The 12,133-nt window shown below is 48.5% G+C and overlaps 5 protein-coding genes across 5 annotated transcripts; 2 read left to right on the top strand and 3 right to left on the bottom strand.

Annotated features, from left to right (window-relative positions):
* Positions 1–2: 2 nt before the first annotated feature.
* GGS22DRAFT_65879 (ATP-dependent RNA helicase DBP10) lies at positions 3–3,034 on the bottom strand. Its single transcript, XM_047967707.1, has 2 exons — positions 2,657–3,034; positions 3–2,588 (listed from the first exon to the last, which is right to left on the bottom strand). The coding sequence occupies exons 1-2, from the start codon at positions 2,922–2,924 to the stop codon at positions 70–72; spliced, it is 2,787 nt and encodes a 928-aa protein (XP_047822831.1). The 5' UTR covers positions 2,925–3,034; the 3' UTR covers positions 3–69.
* Positions 3,035–3,176: 142 nt separating this feature from the next.
* Positions 3,177–4,224, top strand: GGS22DRAFT_65877 (DnaJ-domain-containing protein). The gene is made up of 3 exons (XM_047967706.1): positions 3,177–3,438; positions 3,498–3,541; positions 3,600–4,224. Exons 1-3 carry the CDS (start codon positions 3,349–3,351, stop codon positions 4,126–4,128), a joined length of 663 nt encoding a protein of 220 aa, XP_047822830.1. The 5' UTR covers positions 3,177–3,348; the 3' UTR covers positions 4,129–4,224.
* A 244-nt stretch (positions 4,225–4,468) lies between these two features.
* On the bottom strand, positions 4,469–6,977 carry GGS22DRAFT_65868 (uncharacterized protein). Its single transcript, XM_047967705.1, has 2 exons — positions 6,417–6,977; positions 4,469–6,356 (listed from the first exon to the last, which is right to left on the bottom strand). The coding sequence occupies exons 1-2, from the start codon at positions 6,810–6,812 to the stop codon at positions 4,788–4,790; spliced, it is 1,965 nt and encodes a 654-aa protein (XP_047822829.1). The 5' UTR covers positions 6,813–6,977; the 3' UTR covers positions 4,469–4,787.
* A 1,292-nt stretch (positions 6,978–8,269) lies between these two features.
* On the top strand, positions 8,270–11,159 carry GGS22DRAFT_65842 (uncharacterized protein). The gene is made up of 5 exons (XM_047967703.1): positions 8,270–9,186; positions 9,240–9,308; positions 9,364–9,549; positions 9,603–9,977; positions 10,028–11,159. Exons 1-5 carry the CDS (start codon positions 8,565–8,567, stop codon positions 10,834–10,836), a joined length of 2,061 nt encoding a protein of 686 aa, XP_047822828.1. The 5' UTR covers positions 8,270–8,564; the 3' UTR covers positions 10,837–11,159.
* Positions 10,966–11,981, bottom strand: GGS22DRAFT_65844 (uncharacterized protein). Its single transcript, XM_047967704.1, has 4 exons — positions 11,601–11,981; positions 11,348–11,527; positions 11,236–11,297; positions 10,966–11,176 (listed from the first exon to the last, which is right to left on the bottom strand). The coding sequence occupies exons 1-4, from the start codon at positions 11,800–11,802 to the stop codon at positions 11,096–11,098; spliced, it is 525 nt and encodes a 174-aa protein (XP_047822827.1). The 5' UTR covers positions 11,803–11,981; the 3' UTR covers positions 10,966–11,095.
* Positions 11,982–12,133: the final 152 nt, after the last annotated feature.

The following is a 12,133-nucleotide window of genomic DNA, read 5'->3' as shown; positions in this document are numbered from 1 at the left end:
TTCCTCATCGTAGTGATCTTGACGTAGTAGTTACATATCTCCTTCCTCCCATCATCACCACCACCACCTTCACTTCCTCGACGGCCTAGCATTCTTCGCCTTCTTTTTCTCCTTAAGAACCCTCGCCTTGCGGATATCATCCACGTTCTTAATCTCCTTCCTACTCCCCGCACCATCCTTAAACCGTCCAACCCGCTTCTCCTTGGCCTCCGCCACCCGCTTCTTCCGCACGTGGTAGTCGTCGCGGAATTTATCCGCTTCCTTCGGCGCCTTTTCTTGCTTATGTCTGAACCTACCCCCATTCCCTGCATCGCCTGGCCCACCGTTGTTATTCCCCCCAAACTGCCTCTTCTCAAACTCGCCTACGCGCGGCAGTTTACCCATGCGCTGCGCGCGTCTCCATTTGTCAAATCGCCCGCTTTGGAAACTCGCTGCGATCTTGACTCCGCTTTCTCCGCGGATCAAGCGTTTGCCCGTGCCCGTTCCGGCCTGTGCGCGGGAGCCGTCGTCGTCGTTGTCGCGGGATACGTATTTCGCTTGTTTCTTGTCCCAGCGCATGCGCGCGCGCGTCGGGACGCCGAAGTTCTTGGCTGTTTCGTCGTTGGTTAAGTCCATGGTTAAATCGCGGGCTGCTTCGACGAAACTCGATGAGGCTTGTGCGCGCGAGGTGTGTTGTGGGAGTGTGTTGGACCCGGAGTGGACGCCGTATCCGCGCTCTTCGGCGGCGTTGACTGTGCGCGGGGTGTATGACATGAAGACTTCGGTGTCTTGGTAGGATGAGGTGGCGTCTTTGGGGCGTGTGCTGGATGTGTGGTTGGATATGGTGACTTCGAGGTCGGAGTCGGAGTCTTCAGCCGCGGCTGGGCTGTCTTCTTGCTCGTCTACTGCTGCGGCTTCATCTTCGTCATCGAAGGCTTCTGGGCCGTCTACTTCCATAGCCTCGTCTGATTCTTCCGCTTCTTCAACTTCCTTACCGGTTCTTCGAGGGCCAAAGCGCTCGCGAAGCGACTTCATGACATCGGCGGCGTCGTTGCGGCCCGCCTTGGCGGACCTTCCGATTTCGAAGATTGTTTCCTGTGGCTTGAAGCCACTGATCTTGGCTAGCATCTCGGCTCGGGCATCCTCAGCTTCTCCGAGCTGGTCGCCGAAGATGGCGTGTAATTGCATCCAATTTTTCGATGCGACGATTTCCCTTGCTCTTCGGGCGCTCTGGCTGGAGGCGGAGTTGCGTGTTCTCAGGTACAGCTTCTCGGCCTTCCCCGCTACTCGGCGGAGGGCACTAATATCCTCGCTCTCGCCTAAGACCTTGTTGAGCCATTCTACGTTGGACTCTACTTTACTCCGTATCGGCGCACCAACGGCTATATCCTCTGCAAAGTTGCTGGAGTCCTTGCCTTCTTTGCCAAGGACGAGCTTCTTGCCTAGGAATAACTGAAGATCCAACAAATATGGCGCATCTGTGTCTCTGACTAGACTGTAACTCCAACCTCTCTGTCCAGCTCTTGCCGTACGTCCGACTCGATGCACAAAGATTTTCGGTTGCGGGGGAAAGTCGTAGTTGATGACGTTGGCAAGAATGGGGATATCGATACCTCGCGCGGCGACATCTGTCACAACTAGAATGTTGGAACGGCCGCGCCTGAAGTTTTCGACTTGGTCTTTTCTGGCCGTCTGGTCTAAAGAACCGTAGACATAGGAGACTGCGAATCCCGCTTCGTTGAGCAGAGATTGTATATATTCGACGTGATGTTTTGTAGCAGTGAAAATGATCGTGGAGTGTTCCGTCGGCTTTTCCCTTCCTCTGGGCGCATCTGATCCCCGCTTTCTCTTTTTCGAAATATTGTCCGACTCTGGCTGAACCCCTTCTGGCAAACCCATAGGCATCTTAATAACGTCATGTAGGATATGTAAAAGGGCACCTTCTTTCTCAGCACTCTTTACACTGAAGAAAGCCGATTGTAAGTCCGGGGAGATCTTCGTCTCAGCATCTAGTCGGACAAGACTAGGATCTTGTAGACCTGCGCGGGCAAACTCGACTAATGAAGCGGGTAAAGTTGCCGAGAAGAGCAGACTCTGTCTTGATAAAGGTAGGGCGTGCAAGATCTCAGTAAGTTGCGCGGCAAAACCCATCTCGAAAAGTCTGTCAGCCTCGTCGAATACGACATATTGGATGGAAGATAGATCGAGAGACATCTCAACTTTGAGATGCAGGAATCGACCGGGCGTAGCAATGACAATGTCGGGATTCGAAGTCATAGAGCTAAATTGCTCCTCCAAACTGTCACCTCCAACGAGTAGCACGCATTTTAAATCTGTTCCGCGGCCGAATTCCTTTACAACCTTTAGAGTCTGGATGGCAAGTTCTCGAGATGGAGAAAGAATCAGTGCTCTTGATCCAATTGTTGCGCTATGAGCTCTCAGGCGTTCTATCATAGGGATGACGAATGCAGCGGTCTTTCCGGAACCTGTTCTCGCCATACCAACAACATCTCTCCTCTCCATGATTAATGGTATAGCTTTGCGCTGGATGGGGGTAGGGACTGAGAACCCCTTTCTCGTGATCGCTCTTAATAGATTCGCATTGAGTCCTATAAAAAGTCCTGTTAGTTACCTGAGACGTAGAATAGAGCTTCATCTCGCTGCATGTTGTACGAACCCATAGCTTGAAAGCCGCCACCTTTCTTCACGGATTTCCCTTTTAGATTGGTAGTTTTCCGAAACGAAGCGGCCTGTTTGAGGGCAATGAAAGCCTCATCGCCCCCATCGTCGTCATCGCTACCCTCTAGAAAATCGAACCCAAGGTCATCTTGCGCTACATTCTTCTTGTTTTTCCCATCTGGCCTACCAACGCTATCAGTGAACAGCGAGCCTAAGATGTCGACTTCGTTTTCGGATCGTGCCGGCGATACCGCACGAGACGGCATGTTTGCGATATATTTGTAAAGCAATATGAAGCCTACATAGATATTCAAACAGTTTCAATACCAAGACCAAGGCCCTGTTAAATTGGTTGAAACTCAATGTATTGCATACGATCTCAAGTTGAAGTTCTCGTGGGGCGCATCCAGAACTTTTTTTCTGAGTCGTAGGACCCTGGCCGCTGTTATCGCCTAGCGTGACTGGCCGATAAGAACTAAAGCCCCGCTAAACTTGTACCGTACAGGTACATGGGTCATCACTTCCAGGTTTACATCTCTGAACGAGCACCTATCGCAACTTCTTATCTCCTCGCCCCATCACCCCCGGATTCGGACCTTTAACACCTTCGTTCTTACCTTTTAAACCCCGTCTACTCTTGATTTTGAGCCGTCGACTGTTATTGTTTCTTTTCTCACTTTCAAATCAAATATGGCTTCCAAAGAGAAGGATCCAAAAGATCCTGTTGAGGATAAGGACGCTCTCGACGCGCTTGAGGCGGAGTCAAAGGAGTTCGACAAGGCAAGCTGACCTCCAATCGTCATTGCAAGATTGATATTGACTAACATGATTCATTTTAGGATGCCGAAATAGATCGCATCTTGAAGGCCTTCCGCTTAGATGCGTAAGTCTTCACTACGAGTTACTATCAAATCAAGAATGAAATCTAACTCCCATAACAGCTACGCAGTTCTAGACCTGAACCCCGGCGTCCCCGAATCCGACATCAAGGCGACGTACCGCAAGAAGTCACTCCTCATCCATCCCGACAAGACGAAAAACCCACAAGCCCCGGAAGCCTTCGACAGGCTGAAGAAGGCGCAGACGGAACTGATGGACGAGAAGCACCGGGAGCGGCTCGACGAGGCGATCGCAGACGCGCGCATGCTGCTGATCCGCGAGAACAAGTGGACGGTAGACAGCCCGGAGCTGAAGACGGAGGAATTCGCGCAGCAGTGGAGGGTGAAGACCCGCGAGGTGCTCATCGACAACGAGATGCGGCGCAAGCGCCAGGCCAAGGCGCAGATGCAGGAGGAGGGCCGCGAGCAGCGCCGAGCCGACCAGGAGGTCGAGGACCGCAAGCGCAAGCGCCAGCACGAGCAGGACTGGGAGAGCACCCGCGACCAGCGCATCGACAGCTGGCGCCAGTTCCAGAAGTCCAAGTCCGGCGACGACAAGAAGAAGAAAAAGAAGCTGAAGCCTATCGGTTAAGAAAGAAGTCGAAGACGACGAAGAAGAGAAAACCTGTTTACTCCGCGCGGGCTTCGTTCGCCCTGCGTGGTGTCTGGGTTTTTCGCGGAACGGGATTGGCTGGTTGGCTCAATTGCTAAGGTTGTTTTTTCTACTTGCAGGGAACGGCGCGCTCGACGGCTCTAGAATCAGGTTTTTCTCAGGAGTTGAGGGATGGAACTTGCCATGGGCCACGACGTGAGTTCTATTAATTGACCGAAGCTTCCATGAGCCTAACTCCCTTAGTGATATTAAGATCGAAATGGTCGTTTCTACATACATGGCACATGGACCGTGGCTGGCCTCTACTTCAGCCAAACGTACCATGCCAAAAGGGGACAGAGTATTTAAGGTGAGTGTATTATGTGGTGGTTGCGTGTTCTTTCTCCACGGCATGTGATGACTGCACACAGCAGACCTATCGTAGCAAAACGAAGCGAAGAGGAGGAAACCCCTCCTAGCCTTCGTCTTAAAGGACCTTGATAAGCGACTGTCCACGGATCTATCTCAGCCCCCACCGCCATTCCCCTCCCTAAATATCGACAACTAAAGGCTTTAGGAACAATCACTCTCAATTCGTAGACCTGTACATTTTACTATCTAGGTATCTAAGTCCGCCGAGCTTAGCAGTATCTCATTTTTCAGGGTTTGCGTTTCTGCTTATACGGTATGAATCTAGAAAGATTCAAATTCGCTTCCTCAGCACGCACCCGCAATTCGCCCGATTGTCTCTTATCGACTGTTTTCACCATAGCCTTCACTTTCGGCGCGGCTTCCCCAAGATGTTGCAGGAAGTTGTCCTTCCAGAAGACCTCCTTATCGCATTCATTACTTTCGTCGCCATATATGTCGAATAATTGGTTCAAGGCCTCTACAGCATCTGCAGCTGAAGTCTCAGGTAGTCCTTTGACGACTGTGAGAAGGAATATGCCTATCTCTCGGTTCAACGCCACAGGTGCCGCAAGTGCGAGTTGCCCTAACACTCCAATGCATTTGACGCCCAGGCCTTGGAATGGATCTTCGTGGTTCTCGTTCAGGCCTTTGGATGCGTGATAGAGTGATATAAATTTCTTGTGTTCATCTCCACTGAGGAACTTCTGACCATGCAGAGTTCTTGCAATGGCCCATGCAAGGCTGGTCACGGTAGTCGCAAGCTGTACGTCGCTTGTGTCGTTCGAAAGAACCGGCGCTATTATCTGTTCCCAAATCTTCTGCGCCACAGGTGTCCAGGCGCGAGATATCGCTGTATTCGATTTGTCGGAGAAATCTAGACAGCTTACTGTCCAAGAGATGTTATTTAAAGCAGTGACAGCGTGGTTGAGAATATACTTCGAGATCTCGTCGTTGCCGTCGCAGGATTGGATTAATTTAACCAGTTCCGGGATTGCTTTATGGATAAGCTCTTTCAAGGTAGGCAAGTCGTCTAAGCCTTCAATTTCATCGTCGTGGTCGTCTACCCCGGTGACCATCTCCATATCTGCCTCCATTTCGTCTTCATCCATCTCATCATCCTCGTCGCCCGATACATTATCAGAAAGTTGCTCGTCATCGCCACCATCCATGGCGATGTCCTTATCATCAGTCTCCCCCTTTTTCTCTTTTTTTCCACGTCCACCTTTCTCTAGAGTCTCCTGAAGAGTAGTGCCGATTGATGCCAGTACTTCCAGAGCCAACTGCAGAATCTCGGCTGGATTTGATGAGCCGTGGCCATTAGCCGCTCTCATGTTCAACCGAGTGTGCTCAAGCGTCTGAGCAAGCATGGGAATAAGGACAGCATCGCAGGCACCATCCTTTCCGAGGTTACGATCATTCCATTGCGCCCCAGAATATGCGTTGTGTAGAACGGCACAGGCTAAGACAGCCTTGTAATCGTTACCAGTCCTAAATCTAAACAGGCGATTGTAAACCTGTATGAATTCGGTGCCGGAAAGGATCGCCTCTGCAAATTGCTGGTTGTCTTCGGATAACGTTATCATACACGATAGAACATTGTTTATGACTGGCGCAATTGTTTTATCGAGAACAACCAAAAGGAAAAGAAAATGAACGATCGGCTGTGAAGACACCGCCGCATCGAGAGCTTCATCCTGGGCTTCAGCTAGAGCTGTGATGATCGCTGTGAGCGACTCGGCAATGTTCCAGACGAAAAGCTGCTCAGCTCTTGAACTCCTGCTGAACGGAGGATCTTCTCTCGTGAGGGTATGGCTTAACTATATGATAGTTAATGTTTTGTTGGATATTCATGAATTATAGGGGACTATAAATCTTACGTTTTTACAGGCATGTTGAATAGCAGTCATAATATCCACTCGGTATAAGTGAATACAGAAATCCTGCTCTTCCTCGGCAACGAGAACGCGGAGAATCTCCCATCCAGCAGCTCGACCCTCTAGGCTTGTATCAGTCAACGTCTCGGTGAGGATAATATGAACAATCTTTTCTCGTAGAAGTAGCTTTCTACATTTGGGGTCCTGTACTATGTTGGAGATAGCTCTAGCGGCAGTAGTCCGGGATTTTGGTTCTGTGCTCTGAAGATCCTTTATGACGGGCAAGATGCTTTTTTCTCTTATCGCTATTAATTCAGGGTCGGAGAGTGGCTTCACGGGTTTAGTAATCGGATTAGGGCGCTGGCTGCCTTTGGCCCTATTCCGACGGGATTTACCCATCGTGAATAGAAACCGAGTGGTGAACTTGAAAATTAGGGTTTCTCAATCCGTCTTTGAAATGGAATCCCACCGGAAACTGGAACGTGAGAAAAAATCTTGTTTGGTGATGGATCTCACAGCTGCACGTGAAATCTGAATATCAAATTTCTGTAGAAAATTTCCAGCGGTTTGGCTGCAAGATTGTGTAAGGCTCGATGCCCCCCACCATAACTTCCTAAGTCTGCAATTTTACAGTGGATGTATCTAGGTACCTGCGTAGGTACCTGCCCGTATTTCTTTGGTGGGGCTTTTGGATGTTCCTACCTGGTGGGGTCAACCGATCTGCCAAGAACATTAAATTATGGATCCCCATCAATCGCGTCGTGATGCAAGTAGCCGGACCTCCATTTTCCAAGCAGCTACCCTGGCAAATAACACGTTTTCGTCCAAGTTTGTATGTACTTTACAATGTACGCATAAGTCAAAAAGGGGGGTATTCGAGTAGGGGGGGTATTCGACACCCCCACTTTTTGTGGTGAGACCCTAATCATATATGGTATAGCGCGGTACATTAGCAACTGAAAGATAGATTCTCAGCTTTTCATTGGTTCATGAAGCTTTAATTACTATTCTAGGTATAGCTTCTTAATAACGACCAATTAAATCCTACTACTAAACCCAGCTAAGATTAGTGCGCTTTCCCCCTCTTGTCTAGCGCGCACAATATCCTCAATCTAAATAAAATACCTATTTCGGTAACCGCTAACCTTCTTAGGTTTAGTACATTTTGACTCAGACCTGACCAATTGACTTGCGAGTACGTCAGCCCGGACAAAGGTTTTTGCAGTCCCGATGACGTCACGTAATACTTTGAGAGTGGCGAACCAATCAACGAGCTCCATTAGGCGGGGACTAGCGTGGGTTTTAGGGCTAAAATAAAGCGTGACTGAATAATTCCATAACGATCTATTGGCTAAAAGCTTGCGCTAAGCGGAAATGGTTAGATGTAAGGGCCAATTGCGATAAAGGTCTAAAAATCCACAATTCCCGATTGGTATAGTATATTTAAAGCTAATTGGCTGTTATCTTTTCTTAGCTTCATATGGCATAGCGTATAGTATTGAGCCTTCTGATTGGTTCAAGGTTCTTGAAAGAAAAAAAGAAAAAGGTACGTCGAATAAAGTGGCCCGTTTGGGTGCATCCACTTCTCATTGGTTGAGATCTCACCACAAAAGTGGGGGTGTCGAATACCCCCCCTACTCGAATACCCCCCTCTTTGACTTAGTACGTGCATAATAGGCATATCCTGCCTATCCAATACGATGTCTGTATGTATCCGTCAGACTTGCCTAGAACGAACTGGATTATATTACAATATGGGTTAGCTCTATGGGGAATCTGCGACCCTACATGTATGTAAGCTAGGACCTCTTAAGGACATCTAAAAGAGCAACGGGATCGTCGCTCCCTAGAGCTTCATCGTCGCTCAGCCCCAAACTTCAAGGTTGTGTTAGTGGGACTTCGATTCAACTCGACTGCCCTTGCCCTATCGAGACGGTACCTATTAGGTGTCAGGTATTGAGGTATCAGGGTAGCTTCCAAGATTCGTCATTTTATTTTTATCAACATTGAAGCTTCAAGTTACTAAATTTGCCCAATTGAAAAGTTGTCATTTGAGATGCAGCTTTCAAACTTCTCTAGGACCGATCTGTAATATAAGGTACATACCTGTTTGCTTTCTCGCCTTTTTTGCTCTCGCGCCAGAGCTTTGGCATGTCTACATGGGGGAAGATGCGAGGCTTCTTCTTGAGCGATGAAGAGTTGGGCAAAAAGGATGACGACCACAAGTCTTTTAAGAATGGCAGTGGCTTGCGACAACCGAATTGGAACCCAGCCAGAGTCCCTCCGCGACGGTCTCTTAAACGTATAGCTCTCGTGCTTGTTGTAGGTTCGATCGTCTACCTCTTCATTAAGAATATCCCGGTCCTCGGTCCCAATGCGCAAATGCGCCGTCCTAGTTACACATATCCAGACCCTTCCGCGAATATTCCCAGCCGTCCTGCCCCCGACCGATCTAATGCCGCCTTTCCCAACCCTCAAAGTCACATACCGAGCACACCCGAGCGCATATTCAACGGCCCTATCAGGTTCCTTGAGCTTGCCCCAACGTTGCAAGGCATCACTGGCACAAGGGGGAACATGGTAATAAATAGAAATGTTCTCTTCGCATCTTCAAGCCTCAAGAGCGCCGCAACCCTCTTGCCGATTGCTTGTCAGATGGGATCCGACCTAAAGAGTTACGTACACTTTGCTTTGATGAGCCGGAGCGATATCGATATACAAGAGCTTCGGAAAGTCAATGGCATCGACGATTCTTGCCAGATCATATTTCACGGTGCGACATGAGACGTCTGGGGAAATGTATACGGCTGCTAACTTTGTTGTAAGATGCGCGCCCGGATTATACTCAGGTTTCGACCGACGATCGGATGGAAACTGCTGTGTTTCGTGCATTGCGTGGGTATTGCCATTTTCTCGTAATAAACCACATTGCTTATAAGTTGTCTTCCAGATCATATTTTCAACTATATGCACCCACAGGCTATTTTCATAGATGGCTCAACCGATGAAGAAACATTCTTTCTACGGGCTGCGCAACAACACTCCAAGGCAAAACAGAATACTCTAATTGAACTGCCACGTAGATCTATAAAGAGGCTTGAGTGGTTGGCGAAACTAGACAGTCAAGCCTTGCGCAGTAAGATAGTTCGCCCCCTCGACAGTACTAACTACCGCTAACCCAAACCCAAGTGTGGCACAAAAATCACATTGACATACTCATTCATGCTATACCAGGCGCATCGGGAAGTTTAATCAGACTTCTTAGATCCCTTAGCGCAGCAGATTATACTTCAAGTTCCGTTCCTCATCTCACTATCGAACTACCGCATGATATTGATCCTCCAACTATGCGCTTCCTCGAAACATTCACGTGGCCACCCGCTCACGTATATAATCCGACTCACGCTCGTTATCTATCGCTTAGACATCGTATACCTCATCAGAGAATGAGTGAGGAGGAAAGTTCAGCCAGGTTTCTTGAGTCTTTCTGGCCAGCTCAACCAGAACATTCACATATACTAGTGCTCTCTCCACAAGTTGAGCTCTCACCTGATTTCTTCCACTGTAAGCCACATGACCCCCTTAGCATAAGAAGTCATCTAATTAGCCTATAGATTTAAAATATTCCTTGTTGGAATATAGATATTCAGCTGTTTCTACCTACCAACATTGGGATCGTCGGCTTTTTGGTATCAGCCTTGAGCAACCAAACAAATTGCTGGATGGGAAGGGTGCGTTTTCTCCACCTTCACTACTGAAGAGCACTCATTCCGGAGATGCATCAGATGGGGAGATCTCGACTTCATTTCTATGGCAGGCGCCTACTAGTAACGCGGTATTATTCTTAGGCGAAAGATGGATGGAACTCCATGACTTTGTTTCTAGGTCATTGGAAGCTAAGCAAGGATTAAATCCCATCCCCGCCCTCTTGTCCGAAAAGGTCGTGAGCACTCAATATCCGTCTTGGTTGGAATATGCTTTGAGACTGGCTCGAGCACGGGGCTATTGGATGTTGTATCCTGGTGACGACACTGCTAGGAATCTTGCAACTGTCCACAGCGAGCTAAACCATCTGCCGGAGGAGTACGCAAGTCATGAAAACTCGAAGCCGCTCCTTGCGGATGATGCGAGCGAAGAAGAAATCGAGAATGTTAGACAAAAGATCCGGGTGGGTATAGAGACACCTCTTGCTCCAGTATCCCTCCTTGACAGCCTTCCCAACAAGGGGAATCTCCGCTCGTTTAACGACCTACCTATAGTAACATGGGATGGCCAGCCGACGGATTTCGGAGAATTAAATTCACTCGCCAGAGAGTATTCAATAGAGTTCAAAGAGAAAGTTGGCAGTTGTAGTACGGACCTGGAAAAGAAGAAAGAAGTCGTGCCCTTGTCGACGCAAGACATGTTCTGCGCGACGGACTAAGGCGATAAGAAAATACGAAGGGTCACGACGGTCCCTGAGACCTCGAAAAATTTCGATATAACCCAGGAATTACGATCAGCAAGGCTTATAGTTGGAGTTATCGGAATTAAGTGACTGGTCTTTAGTTGTGGGGTTTGGCGCACTTTGGGCAGAGATACAACGTATATATACCAGCAGATTCATGGAAGGAGATCATGTACATAACGTCCAAATCAGCAAAAAGAAAGAAAACAGATTGCTGAAGTTGTGGATATTGTAATTAACTCTCATCTCGGAGTTTTTCAATTACTAGTAGAATCACACAGGTGCTTACGATCGACAGTGCGATGAGAGACATGATCTTTTTGCCTGTTAGCGGTGAAGCTAGGATGAAGGGCGCACATATGCAAGGGAGCTTACCGATTGCGTCCTCCAGCCCGTTTGGACTATCGCTACTTTCCTGCTGTATTTGTCTAGGGTTTCTTGCAGAAATTAGCAAAACGTAATATATTGGTGGTAAGGGAAGACGAACTTATGTAATTTCCAAATCCGAGGACTAGACAGGCTAGAGATAGTAGCCAGAAGATGATGCCGAGGGGTCGGGCCATGCGCAATTCCAGGTCCGAGGGCTGCGACTTGAGGTGGAAGGATGATACAATGGCTATCGCGACGACGGCCATGTAAATAGAGAGCCGGAGGTAGGATAGGAAGGCTTTTTTAAAAGGAGGTTTGTTAGCGAGTTGAACGGATGTGATGCGTTTTGGTGCAAGGATATGAGAACTCACTCCTCTCATTGGCGCAGTGGTCGCGTGTGTCGCTGCTCTCATTCACGACGAGCAGAGGCCCGAGGAAGGGCCATATCCAGAATACATTGCTGGGGCTTGTATCTCCTACTTGCACTGGTCGGCGGAGGTTTGAGAAGGAGAGGGCGTCGCGGCATGAAGATGAGGGCTGGTTTTCCTCGATGTCCGGTTGAGGGGTTGGCATTGTTGTTATGTGTTGCAGATTATACTATATAGGTAGATATGATGGGATGCGAGTAGGATTATAGAATTACCAAATTATGTATTAGCTATTAGATAGAGCCTCGCCGATTGGAGGGAGCTGCTGTTAGCCCCTTGATGATGTTTCGATAGGAAATGGATGTCTTAGTGTCGAGATGTTGTACATAATATGCTGTGATGCATCCGCGGCTCAAAGCGGGAAAGCCGGGGCATTGCACGAACCTATGAAAGTGGAGACATCGTGGGCTCTCACACAGAAGTCGAAGTTACGTACTCACCATTTCACCTTGTGCTATTAACCCAAGTTGGTATTC

This window comes from Annulohypoxylon maeteangense (assembly GCF_022496945.1).
Source record: "Annulohypoxylon maeteangense strain CBS 123835 unplaced genomic scaffold GGS22scaffold_2, whole genome shotgun sequence".
Taxonomy (NCBI): Eukaryota; Fungi; Ascomycota; class Sordariomycetes; order Xylariales; family Hypoxylaceae; genus Annulohypoxylon; species Annulohypoxylon maeteangense.
The sequence above is the reverse complement of the archived record's forward strand: the minus strand, read 5'-3'. Positions and strand labels throughout refer to the sequence as shown.

Coding starts and splice junctions, on each gene's coding strand:
- GGS22DRAFT_65868 (XM_047967705.1), bottom strand. CDS start 6,812: ATGGGTAAATCCCGTCGGAATAGGGCCAAAGGCAGCCAGCGCCCTAAT. Junction 6,357..6,416: donor TTCAACATGCCTGTAAAAAC/GTAAGATTTATA, acceptor ACTATCATATAG/TTAAGCCATACCCTCACGAG.
- GGS22DRAFT_65842 (XM_047967703.1), top strand. CDS start 8,565: ATGTCTACATGGGGGAAGATGCGAGGCTTCTTCTTGAGCGATGAAGAG. Junction 9,550..9,602: donor AGACAGTCAAGCCTTGCGCA/GTAAGATAGTTC, acceptor CCCAAACCCAAG/TGTGGCACAAAAATCACATT. Junction 9,978..10,027: donor CTCACCTGATTTCTTCCACT/GTAAGCCACATG, acceptor ATTAGCCTATAG/ATTTAAAATATTCCTTGTTG.
- GGS22DRAFT_65877 (XM_047967706.1), top strand. CDS start 3,349: ATGGCTTCCAAAGAGAAGGATCCAAAAGATCCTGTTGAGGATAAGGAC. Junction 3,439..3,497: donor AGTCAAAGGAGTTCGACAAG/GCAAGCTGACCT, acceptor GATTCATTTTAG/GATGCCGAAATAGATCGCAT. Junction 3,542..3,599: donor AAGGCCTTCCGCTTAGATGC/GTAAGTCTTCAC, acceptor CTCCCATAACAG/CTACGCAGTTCTAGACCTGA.
- GGS22DRAFT_65844 (XM_047967704.1), bottom strand. CDS start 11,802: ATGCCAACCCCTCAACCGGACATCGAGGAAAACCAGCCCTCATCTTCA. Junction 11,298..11,347: donor CGGATTTGGAAATTACATAA/GTTCGTCTTCCC, acceptor AATTTCTGCAAG/AAACCCTAGACAAATACAGC. Junction 11,177..11,235: donor CGGGCTGGAGGACGCAATCG/GTAAGCTCCCTT, acceptor ACAGGCAAAAAG/ATCATGTCTCTCATCGCACT.
- GGS22DRAFT_65879 (XM_047967707.1), bottom strand. CDS start 2,924: ATGCCGTCTCGTGCGGTATCGCCGGCACGATCCGAAAACGAAGTCGAC. Junction 2,589..2,656: donor TGGCGGCTTTCAAGCTATGG/GTTCGTACAACA, acceptor GACTTTTTATAG/GACTCAATGCGAATCTATTA.